This window comes from Fusarium venenatum, assembly GCF_020744135.1.
Source record: "Fusarium venenatum strain MPI-CAGE-CH-0201 chromosome Unknown EDB82scaffold_4, whole genome shotgun sequence".
In the NCBI taxonomy this organism is placed as follows: domain Eukaryota; kingdom Fungi; phylum Ascomycota; class Sordariomycetes; order Hypocreales; family Nectriaceae; genus Fusarium; species Fusarium venenatum.
In genome coordinates, this window is record NW_027072132.1 from 4,859,011 (window position 1) to 4,869,929 (window position 10,919).

Below are 10,919 nucleotides of genomic sequence, written 5' to 3' on the forward strand. Positions count from 1 at the left end.
TCATATTCATCCAACCATGATTAACAGGTATAGCTGATTGCCGAAGTTCAAACCCGAACAGCCCTACATACTCCGATGCAGGCAAACCCATGGGGTTAAGTTAATAACAATCTACCGACCTGTCACATGTACATTTCGTTATATTTCGCTAGTCCATCGACTGTGGTTAACCAGGATATTCCAACCCTCTGGGACTTCTTGTAGTGAATAAGTGAATAGCGTGTTGTTATTAGACGCCGGTGGTAGCTTCACCACCAGTCAACCGACAAAGTCAACATCAACAATTACAAGCCCTGTTATCTCGGGTAACTGAAGTCAGCTACCAAGGGTGATTGTCCTGACAGGATACAGCCAGACATGACTCGGTGTAAGAAAAAGAGACCAGCTGACGATGGGCTGATATGGTCTTTGCTGTCGTGGTATTCGACAAATCCATGTTAGCAACCGGAAACCCGCTATGTCCCGTCCCGTCTTTGTTTCATCAACCCATGAATGACGAGTCTTGGTTTTGTTCATGATTTGCCTACTACAAGTTAACCCAACCCATCAGTTTACATCAACCTGCCAGATCCGTCAATGCGCCATTTATTCCGTTGAATCAGTGGCAATCGTGGCGTGCAACCCTCTTGACGATCCCACGGGGTAAAGAAGTATTTAATGCATCCATTTCAACCTTGAGGGTGTCGAAAAAGAAAAGGCAAAGTCGGTTCATGACGGGAACTAAAAGGAAGCGATAACTAACTGCCTGCAATTACCCGGCACGGCGGTACAGTATAGAGTAGCATCCATTAATTTACTGGGTCCTCAGGGTCGACACCAACCCGCTGGAAAGGGTTCTATCTTGTAGTGGTTGCAGGGCAGGGCGGTTTTCATGAGGTGAGATTAGTAGATTCCCTGCATATTACAGACAGGTACAAGTTCAAATCACTGAATCACACCCGAACCGAGCACATCTCATCTTAATCTGGGTAGTCACATCGTGATTAACTTAACTTGTCTGGTCTTGTATTTAATCAACAATACTGGTATAATCCTTGAACTTAACCCAATTCACTTGGCATCATCTTAAACTTGCACCTTACTCTACTCGACTTCTGAAAACTTCCTACCCTAAAAGCTTTCTCACTTCTGCCCTCAAACGAGTACTTAGTCTAAGAAGGTCAGTTTAGCTTCTCCTACATCGGATATCCCGAATCTAATCTTGTTCAGATCTTTTGCCAGACAAGTAATACCAAAATACATACTTGGACCGTTCACAAATAAAAGTATTCAACACGGCTTTCAGGCATCAAAACTTGCACCATCAGATGCGGTATTCGACAAAGCTTTGTGCACTACTGAGACACGACTTATTCTCTTGTGAACCATCATCGTCCCTCACAACTTTTCACGCAGGCACCCACCCGATCAATCAAACATTTTCCACATGACAGAAGTGGGAACAGTCGTCAAAATGACAAAGTCAGGAACAGTGGCCCTCTTCTCGCCAGGTCAACACGGCCACTTGATTCCCTATCTCGCTGCCATCCACGCCTCATGTATCACTCACGACCGTACCATTGCGGAATTCCTCCCGCCTTTGTCTCATGAGAAGCTTCTTGCGTGGTGGAAAGAGCGCATCGCCGAAGTTGCAGACGGGAAACGGCTCATCTTCATCCTTCTGAACGAAACAGAACCAGGAGCTCGCCCAAGAGGGCCCGACGTTGTGGGCGTTGTCATGCTTTACATGCCTTCTTCAGAAACAGGCCCATTCCGCGGTGTTGTCGAGAAGTTGCTTGTACACAAGGCTTTCCGTGGAAGGGGAGGTGCCAGGACTCTAATGTCCGCCCTCGAGACCGAGGCTACAAAGAGAGGGCGAACTATTCTCGTTCTTGATACTGAGACGGGGAGCCCAGCAGAAGAAGTGTACAAGAAGCTCGGCTATGTTGAGCTTGGCCAGATCCCCAAATATGGCCTAAGTCCAAACGGTGAGCTGAAAGATGGCACCTTCTTCTGGAAACACCTGGCGTTGTAGTCATGAAGGGGCTCCAAAGACGACACAGAGTTTGTCGAAGCTGTGCAATGTGCAAGGATCAATTGCACGCGTTTTGAAAGTGCTGTAGAAACTCTCTTACAATGAGAGGAGGGGAGCGAGGCAACTCGATATTGCTGTCTTGAGGGATGGATACCAGCTGGCGAGGTGCTTCGGTTTGCGTTTTAATATAAAAATTCGGAATCATTCACTAAAACACATATTTCATATCGCACTCATAAAAGCTGCTCGTTCTTTTCATTGTGGCCCGAAATGTAGAGATACCATGTTACTATTACAACTTTCAAAACGCCGTCATCGAAACACACTCGGCTACACCACTCAAGCATCGTCCTCGAGTTCCTCGACTCTAGGTGCCTCGTAATGCCTTTGCTGCACGTCGCCAGTCTTGACCTGAGTGTCTGTTCCTGTTGTCGTTGCGCTGGTGGGCGCAAGACCAGTGGCGCCTGCCAAGGCAGGGTTGACGCTGGTTCCAGGGACAACCGCGGCCGACTTCTTCTTCTTCTTCTTTTTCTCGGTCTACATTCTTGTTAGTTTTTGTCATTTCACTTTGAATCGTAATTTTACTAACCTCGTGCCAAGCCCAGACAGGCCTAAAACTGTCCATGAAAGAAACATCCTCCCACAGATTGGGGAAGAGCCAGAGACCAGGAGAGTTGGTAAAGTATGTGATACAGAAAAGGATAACACGGAAGATGGCCATGAGGAAGAACAGTCCCAGGAGTCCCAGGAGTCCCCAACTGAGGTAGTAGACACCTTGACGCAACACCAGAGGCCAAAGTGGGTACAGGACAATAGCAAAAATCGCGAGGAGGGCGAGGCCAGCATAGATCTTTCGCTTGAGCTGACTGCCTTCCCACAACCAAGCATAGTACATGTCGTCTTGTGCCTCCTGCTGCGGTTCGACCTTGACAGTCCACTGGCCCTTGACACGCTTAGGCTTCTTGCCATTGGGGCCTGCTTGGGGCTCAATCTTCGAAACTCGAAGCGCAAGCATACTCAGAGGCAGCAACTTGAAAGTGTTCTCGAGAGAAGCTCGGTCAGTGATTTCGGGAAGAAGGGGGTTCTTCTTGCGGGCCTTCTCGTAAGCGGGGGACTGGAGGGCTCGGAGGGCTCGCTTGACTGCGTGGTGTTAGTTTTGAAGCATCTCAGATCATTGCGCTGACACCTACCTCGGAACATGTCCTTTCGCTCGCCGTTCAGGATAACTGTTCTGGGCTTGAGATCCTGACCACGGAGGAACGCAGCGAGAGCGAGGGCTTTGGGGTTGGGAGGTCCTGGAGTGATAGGCTGGGAGCGACCCTGCTGCTGCTGTGGGTGAGGGTGAGAGTGGTCATGGCCATGATCATGATCGCCGCCTTGCTGCTGTGCCTGTTGCGCTCGCATGCGCATTTGCTCTTGGGCCTGTCGCTTGATGTGTTCAATAAACTCCGGAACAGTCATGCCATTCTTCTCGGCGTCGATAGCAAGTTGGCGTTGCATTGCCTGGATTTGCTCGGGTGTTGGTCGCTGTCCGGGTTGAGGCATAGGAATCTGGCCAGGCCCAGGCTGAGGGCCAGGCTGAGGAGGGGGAGTAGACATGGTAAACGATTAATCAATGGCAAAGAATGTAATGAAATATTTTGTTTCAAGTTGGGTTTAAGAAGAAGAAGAAGAAGAAGAAGAAGAAGAAGAAGACAAGAGCAAAGCGCATGAAAAGCGAAGTGAGATTGGGAGAGAATAAACTTGAGAAAGAACAAACATAGGTGGTGTTGATGCCACTTGGACCATGCCGTGCCAATCATGTCATAGCTCGCCAGAGACAACGGTGTTCACTTCCCTAAGGCAAGGAACCCTCCCCTAGCCCCCGGCACGATGGAGCTAGCTGTCCCCAAAAATTTCCCGGCGGATTGTTGATTGCCCGACTTCCGTCATATCTTCACGTGATGGGGCGTTTCTCTAAGCCAAAGTATGAATGAAGGTCAGGACAATCTTCTTGTTATACAGGCTTTGTTTAATAAAGCTCCAGAGCTCAACAGTCATAATTATGGGTGATCGCTTAACGCAACTCCAGGATGGTTTAGACCAGGTTTGTATTAGTTTTATTTCCTTTGATGCAGTTTCGCTGACATGTTCGTACTGTAGCTGGCGCAACAGTTTGTCGCATGTCTTCACTATGTAAACAAGCGACATGACCTTGAAATCCTTGGTCCAAATGATAAAATCCGCGAGGTTAAAGGTATCCCAAAAGAGGGTACGCGATCAGGTTTCCCCCTGTAAAGATCAAGTCACTAACTATTAACCAGTCGATTCCCTCCCTGCAGACGAGTTCCGTGCTGGTATGGTAGAGCTAGCTCAGGACCTCATTATCAAGGAACAGCAGATCGAGGTGCTTATATCGTCACTTCCCGGCTTAGACAACAGTGAGATGGACCAAGAGAGATACATCAAGGAGCTCGAAGAAGATCTAAAGGTTGCCGAAGCCCAACGACAAGAAGCGATCAAAGAGAAAGATCAGATACTGGCCGAACTGGACGGTGTGATTCGCAGCATCCGAAGACCTTGATCACAGCTTTGAACCATTTATCGATCTATAGCGCGGAGTTAGGGAGTTCGGAAAACTGGCGGAAACGAGGTAGTTCAGTTTGTGTAAACGAGCTTTTGATATGCTTGTTAAAAACCTCTAATACAAAGGTATCTCAACCTAGTGGGCGCCTTGAACACCACCATCTATCTAATATTTTATCCCACGATCCCATGCATAATGCCATATGGCTCATAAAGGACGCCTGCCTCAAATTCTATATATTCTCTAGTTGGATGTAGACTTGAAGAACTGGGGGTAGATGTTGCGCAGTTCTCGTAGGTGCTGGATCTGGTATTGCGAAACTGGAGTCTTGGGAGCAGGCACTCCTTCCTCGACAAGATGGGCTGCAGTCCAGCCGAATTCCTTTGCCTTTGCACAGTTCAAGCCGGAGTCATCTATGAAAGTTAGACAAGGTCGTGAGAGAGATACGAGGAAACTTACCAACAAAGTAACAATCCTCCACTCGTTCGATACCCGCTTCGCGCATGGCCTTCTCATACATGCGGGGGTCAGGCTTGCAGAGCATGGGCTGCTCCGCATAGTTACAGTAAGTAAGGCCGTCAAAGATGTCCTCGATGCCCAAGAGGCGGACCACTCGCTTTCCATGGTTTACATAGGCGTTTGTGAAAAGCCACACGATAACCTTGGACTTGTCGATGTCCTCAAGGAGCTCACGCAGCTCAGGATTGGGCTTGATGATGCCTTCGAGGGGCAGAGCGTCATCCACTTTCGCGTTATAGTCGAGCGGGTCAATCTGATGGTGTCGCACGAGTCCTTCTATGGCCAGGCCATAGCTGGTATAATACTCCTTGTGTAGTTTGACCGCTTCGTCCCAAGGAAGCTCCAGATGTTTTGAGAAGTACTCGTCAATGAGATCAGCCATCAGGTCATGGACCTTGGAGCCTGTGCGCACTGTTAGGATGAGGTTGTACTGAATGTCTGCTTTTGCTGAAACTTACTTCTCGGGTAGAGGCAGTTGTCAATATCGCTGTATTGAAGTTAGCCACAACGTCATGAACGAAGAAATGAAAGAGTCTAACAAGAATAGGACCGGCTTTCCCGGGGTCATGTCCTGAGTGCTACCCATACTGAACTTGGAATAAGCTCGAATGTTGAAACTGGGGTTGTATTTTGCGGGGTGAGGATTATGAGGTGCCGAATTTGAGTAGAGCAATAAAGAAGAAGCCGGTAGTGAAGGTTTAGATAGACGCTTGAGTGATGATAATGCGGGAAAACGTGGTCGTAATTGGTACATCGAATGGCTATCAGAGAGATGAAAGATAGTTTAAATAGATTTTATGGGCAGTGACGATCTGGGGCTAATAGGCAAAGCCAATGGGCAATTGATAGTTAGTCTACAGCACAGCACTTTGTCTCAATTGATCTGTATGCGTTGATACGTTGCTCCTGGCCCAATGACTCTTACGGTGTGTGTGGCTGAATAATGCATAGCGATCAGCTTGTGTTCCAGACTCCGATTACGGGCCTGTTTCCAACTGGGGCTAGAAGTTTGAATTAGCAGGTATCAACCATGCCGTGACTGCTCTGAAATACATAGGAGGCAAGCACTTTTTGAATCGAATAAACACGTGAAGATAGTCGAACAGTCTTGAATTGCATAGATAACTATTGGGACGAGACAACCCATGTTTATCCATGGGTGACTTTATAGTGAGCCCCGTATTAGAATGGCCCAACTCTTTATAAGTCAGGGCACAATAAAGCTTTGAAACCAATTCTCTTTCACGGCAGGAACTAATTTTCTTACCTAGGTCCACGATATGCTGTACTTGCTAGTTTATCACCAAACCAAACTCAAGACACAGCAGATTCGTTTTGTGTATATCATAGGCTTTGACACGCCGGTACATGCGGTACAGACTTTTGGGGATAAACAATAATCAGTCAATACAGCAGTATACTGGCTAGGGTCTGATTTTTTCTGGAACAAATTTAATAGATTTATCGAACAAGAATCAGGCTGACTGTTGGCAAGTGAAGTGAAATGACTGACTTGATTCTAGTGAATGAGTCCACTGTTAGGTTAAGATGGACCTTGATTCCATACTGGACTGCGAATTCTGCCAGCTACACCGCCTAATTGTTTGCGCCGCGTCAAGTCAATGCGCCGCCTACCACGGTACTGCCGTTTCCAAGCTCATCTTTTAAAACCATCCCAGTATCATCCTGCACAGACCTCCAAGCTTTTGAACAGCATTTTCTTGGTCAATGACCGTACTGTCGCTGTGCTTTAATCGGAGTATTTTCTCGGTTTACATTACATTGTATTGTGTCAAGTGTGGAGTTGTCTTGGGTTTTTTCCTTTCTTTGCTCAGAAATCATCTGAGCTAACGCGGTGTTGATCCCTTTTCTTCTTTATTTGGTGTCAGTTCGTATCGCGACGTGTAGACTATCCTACACGTGTTGCCGTTATGGCACAAGAGATTTCTGTTCAAGGGACTCTTGTTAGCAGGAATGTGCTTTCTGGCTTAGCTGATGATCAGCGCTACCAGATCGAGCAGTACGAGAAGATCGTGCGCTTGCGGGATGCCGTTCTTTCTGGTCAGCATCCGACCATCAAACCTTCTAACCTCCATGCATCTGCAAACTCTTCCACCCGACCGATAGATATATCCAGTTCGCATGGCGCGTCAAACCACCAATCAGACAAGCAACATCAGGTTGGCATTTCAACCCCTGCTTCCAGTAGCACTGCAAAGAACAGCAAGCCATACGGGGCAGGGTCTACTGAGATTAATCCAATCTTCCTAGAGAAGTCTGACGACTTGGTTAAAGCAGAGTTGCGATTGCAGAGACAGAAGCTGGAGCGTGCTTTGAAAGACGAGGTTGATCAAAAGAAGGCTACTACCAAGAGCGCAGCTCAAGGAGAGCCTGTTGTTGAATTCGATCTTAATCAGGTTTTGTCTGAAGCTTTGACACGCGTTCAGAGTACCACGGGGCCTGACACTACTGTTCCTGCTGCTGATACTACTAATCCTGACAATGCAAGTGACTCCTTCGATGACAACACTTTCTACTCATCGCAACACAACACGCCGTCCTCCGTTCTGACTTCCCGAATTCGTAACGAATCCGAAGACGCACAAGTGCCCGCTTCGGAGCCGCGACCGCCTATAAACTACCACAGCAATGCCATTTTGCAAAACCGATCGACTGATGCTGAACAAATTCACCCGGACGCGCGGGGCCAGCCTCAGAATCAACAAGCGTATTCGAATCCAGCAACTTTTGCTGGTGGCTTTGGCGTTGATAGTGCCATTCGACCTGGGCAGGTTCCTGGCCTTACGGCTTATAACGAAGACAGGGCTGGCCCTAGGCAGGATGCAAGTACTAGACAAAGCCCAAGCAATTTGGATATTGATAGGCATAGGGGCGATTATGGATCTGCAATTCAGCAGCCGCCCCGTGAACAGTATATTGACAGCCGCCCCCCCTCTCCGCTGAGGAGAATCAACGCCAGGTCATCCCACGATGCTCACGCTTCGCCATTGGCGAATGCTCGACGACGACCCCTAGCTCTTGAAGCCACCTCAACTTCGTCAACGGGTACACCCGCCCAAATTGCTGTTCTCAGAAATGAACCAATTGCTGTGACGAGTCCTGAAAGCTCGCCTCAAGGTGGACAGGCTTCAGAAAGAGAAAAGAGGAAAACAAAGAAGAAAAAGAGAAAGGCTGACCGGCAGGCGCCAGACGTTGAACCAACTCCTTATATCAAACCAGAACCTCGTTCTCCATCACCCTTGAATGCTCCATCCTACAATCGTCCAAATAAGCGTCAAAGGTACACTCAACAGCAACCAGATGAACCTGGCTACGAAGAAGTCTGTTACGAGCCGCGCCCTACTCAATATCTACCAGAACCTCCGCACAGCCGCCAGGAGAGAGATGACCGAATGCCAACAAGTTATGAAAGAGTAGATTTCCCTTCCCAGCGCGCAGCAAGCACTGCTGTCCCCGGAGGTACTGTCTATAGGCGGGAGTTTGCCGACGATCGATATATCCAAGGACGATCATATGCCGTTGAGCAGTCTCCACTTATTTCAGCTCACCATCAGAGACAGTCAGTTGGCGGAACGGCCGGTCCTCAAGTTCGTCCCCACGAAGCTTACCAACAACGCCCATCTTGGCCCTACTCGGGAGGACATGAAGCGTCTCCGTCCGCGTTGAGGGGAGAAGGTGATGTTTTTATGGCACCTCATCGACCGCCGCCTACGCGGATTATCGTAGATGCCTACGGGCGTGAGTATATCGAGCCACCTCGTCCGACGATTATTCGGCAGTCCGCCGCACCTCATGCTCGATCTGGGGAGCCTGATATTATTTACGAACGGGCTCCACCCCGAAGGCCCCAAGGGACAGAGACATATGATGAGGGCGGGGCAGTCTATCGCAGACGGTCACCTTCGTACATGCCTAGACGAGTTGTTACACAGCCAGAGTACATATCGCAAGATTATAGAGACCAGCGGCTGCATGAACAGCCGTTGCGTCCATTGGGTCACCCAGGGGAATTTGTTGAGGTGATGGCACCTCCAGAACGACGTCGTTTGGAGGAGGGGACAAGGGAATATATCACAAGGCCGTCCAGTGTGCGACCTGCGGAGCCTGTCCGCTATGAAGTCGCCCGGGACTATGGCCGAGTGCAGAGCGTGCGACCCGAGGTACCCGTACGTCAATATGCACCCAGTGCCCACCCGGAGAACCGCCGTGAAGCCGCACAACCGTACGGGCGAGAATACGGTGCCTTAACTGCGGAACAGGGGGTTGTCAGACAAGAGTACAGCACGCGGCCTGTGGAGCGGTACTACAATCCACCGATGCGAGGTGGAGAGGAGATTGCGTTTATTGAGCAACCGCGTGGAGCAACACAAGAGATTGTCTATGCTGATGATGCCAGGAGGGAAGTTTATCGCTAAACTGCTCTGAGAGAGACGATGGCTAAAAGAAAAGGACATTGAAAGTAGACAGCGCTGCTTACATATATTTAATGACGTATGAGTACCACCCATTTATGCTTACTAGTGAATGATCCCTGTGTGCGATGTTTTGTCTTTCCATATGTAGGTGTAAAACCTAAGAAATAGGATTCTACTATGACAGATCAGCTGTTAAGAAATCCAAACATGCCACGTATGAACTCGTTCCATCTAGTTGTTGATGATGAATCTTATGGCGATCTTTTCCTACAAGGTTCGTCTACTATACATAAGTTTCGTGTATTCCAAGTGCAATTACCTTCAATAGAGGCAAACTTGAAACAAGAACTGCGAATAATTTATACTTTTTTACTTGAACGTTGTCTAACTGAAGCGAATAATGACTAAAACGGGAACTGTAAATATTTCAAAACAATTCAGCATGTAACATTCGCATATATAAGACAGATAGTACACTCAATTCAAGGAGGGCTACCTGACCTGATTCAGCGGGGAGTGGTTGTCTTCAGGAATTGTGTATATGTGGCCATACTGAGCAGCTTCATTAGGTACCATCGATATGCCGTTACAAGTCGTATTAGCCATGCTGTCGTGGCATGCTTTGTGGGCTTTGCAAAATTCACGGGCAGCTGAAAGGCCGAGTACCGGTCTCTAGCCACTCAATTTATGCAAAGACCTCTGAAGGGCCAGTGCAAATGTCACGAGGTAAGCGTACGAATATGATTATTTGAGACAAGAGGACAGGCAAGTCTCACTGTTGCAGCTCTCGCACGGCTGTCGAGTCAGTGCTCAAGACAATATGGAGCTTTCATCAGATATCAACCGCTGCTAGCGACATGCCCTACTGTGTTCTCAGCTGGTATCTGCTGTTGGACTAGGTGCGGATAGGGCTAAGTAGTAGCAATAGCATAAATCATCTTAACAATGGCTGGAAGCTTCGAGTTATTGTCTGCGAGGGCAGTCAGCGGGAACGAGTGGCGTATCTCGTGATGGCCCTTCAGACTAGGTAAGCCACTGAAATTTGAGGAGGAAACTGAAGCAATCAAGAAAGATGCAAGGATGGATGGATGCGCATACGCGACACGCACACACGCAGGAGTCCAGACCTGTAACGCCACCTACAATCACAAGAATGTCAACTCCCTTGTGAAGTGCAGGAGTTCGTGATGCTCCAATGTCAGAGTTGAGACCGTAGCATGCCTATCACTACATTGTTTCCCTTCAGCAACCTGCACCTTCCATTTAACAAATCCGGCCAGTGAAGGTCCCTGAGGTCCCAAGAAATCGATAACATTCAATGACGAGTCGCTAGTGGCTGAGCCTGTGCCGGGCTCTTGGTGAGAAGCCGGTTTGCATGGGACTG

At 48.4% G+C, this 10,919-nt stretch overlaps 5 protein-coding genes across 5 annotated transcripts; 3 read left to right on the forward strand and 2 right to left on the reverse strand.

The window, feature by feature from the left end:
- Window positions 1-946: 946 nt before the first annotated feature.
- On the forward strand, window positions 947-2,283 carry EDB82DRAFT_331731 (acyl-CoA N-acyltransferase). The gene is made up of 2 exons (XM_025738688.2): window positions 947-1,159; window positions 1,210-2,283. The coding sequence occupies exon 2, from the start codon at window positions 1,427-1,429 to the stop codon at window positions 2,012-2,014; it is 588 nt and encodes a 195-aa protein (XP_025593424.2). The 5' UTR covers window positions 947-1,159; window positions 1,210-1,426; the 3' UTR covers window positions 2,015-2,283.
- Window positions 2,234-3,732, reverse strand: EDB82DRAFT_515879 (translocation protein Sec62-domain-containing protein). The gene is given in 4 exon segments (XM_025738689.2): window positions 2,234-2,551; window positions 2,604-3,154; window positions 3,205-3,700; window positions 3,712-3,732. The coding sequence occupies 3 exon segments, from the start codon at window positions 3,611-3,613 to the stop codon at window positions 2,354-2,356; spliced, it is 1,158 nt and encodes a 385-aa protein (XP_025593425.1). The 5' UTR covers window positions 3,614-3,700; window positions 3,712-3,732; the 3' UTR covers window positions 2,234-2,353.
- Window positions 3,733-4,058: 326 nt separating this feature from the next.
- On the forward strand, window positions 4,059-4,577 carry EDB82DRAFT_480756 (mediator complex, subunit Med21; the record flags this gene model as incomplete). Its single annotated transcript, XM_025738690.2, has 3 exons — window positions 4,059-4,100; window positions 4,157-4,265; window positions 4,318-4,577. 3 exons carry the CDS (start codon window positions 4,059-4,061, stop codon window positions 4,575-4,577), a joined length of 411 nt encoding a protein of 136 aa, XP_025593426.2.
- Window positions 4,578-4,700: 123 nt separating this feature from the next.
- EDB82DRAFT_331773 (Haloacid dehalogenase-like hydrolase-domain-containing protein) lies at window positions 4,701-5,993 on the reverse strand. The gene is made up of 4 exons (XM_025738691.2): window positions 5,639-5,993; window positions 5,558-5,586; window positions 5,040-5,510; window positions 4,701-4,993 (listed from the first exon to the last, which is right to left on the reverse strand). Exons 1-4 carry the CDS (start codon window positions 5,851-5,853, stop codon window positions 4,824-4,826), a joined length of 885 nt encoding a protein of 294 aa, XP_025593427.1. The 5' UTR covers window positions 5,854-5,993; the 3' UTR covers window positions 4,701-4,823.
- Window positions 5,994-6,629: 636 nt separating this feature from the next.
- On the forward strand, window positions 6,630-9,647 carry EDB82DRAFT_515893 (uncharacterized protein). Its single transcript, XM_025738692.2, has one exon. It carries the CDS (start codon window positions 7,031-7,033, stop codon window positions 9,533-9,535), a length of 2,505 nt encoding a protein of 834 aa, XP_025593428.1. The 5' UTR covers window positions 6,630-7,030; the 3' UTR covers window positions 9,536-9,647.
- The last annotated feature ends 1,272 nt before the right edge of the window (window positions 9,648-10,919 follow it).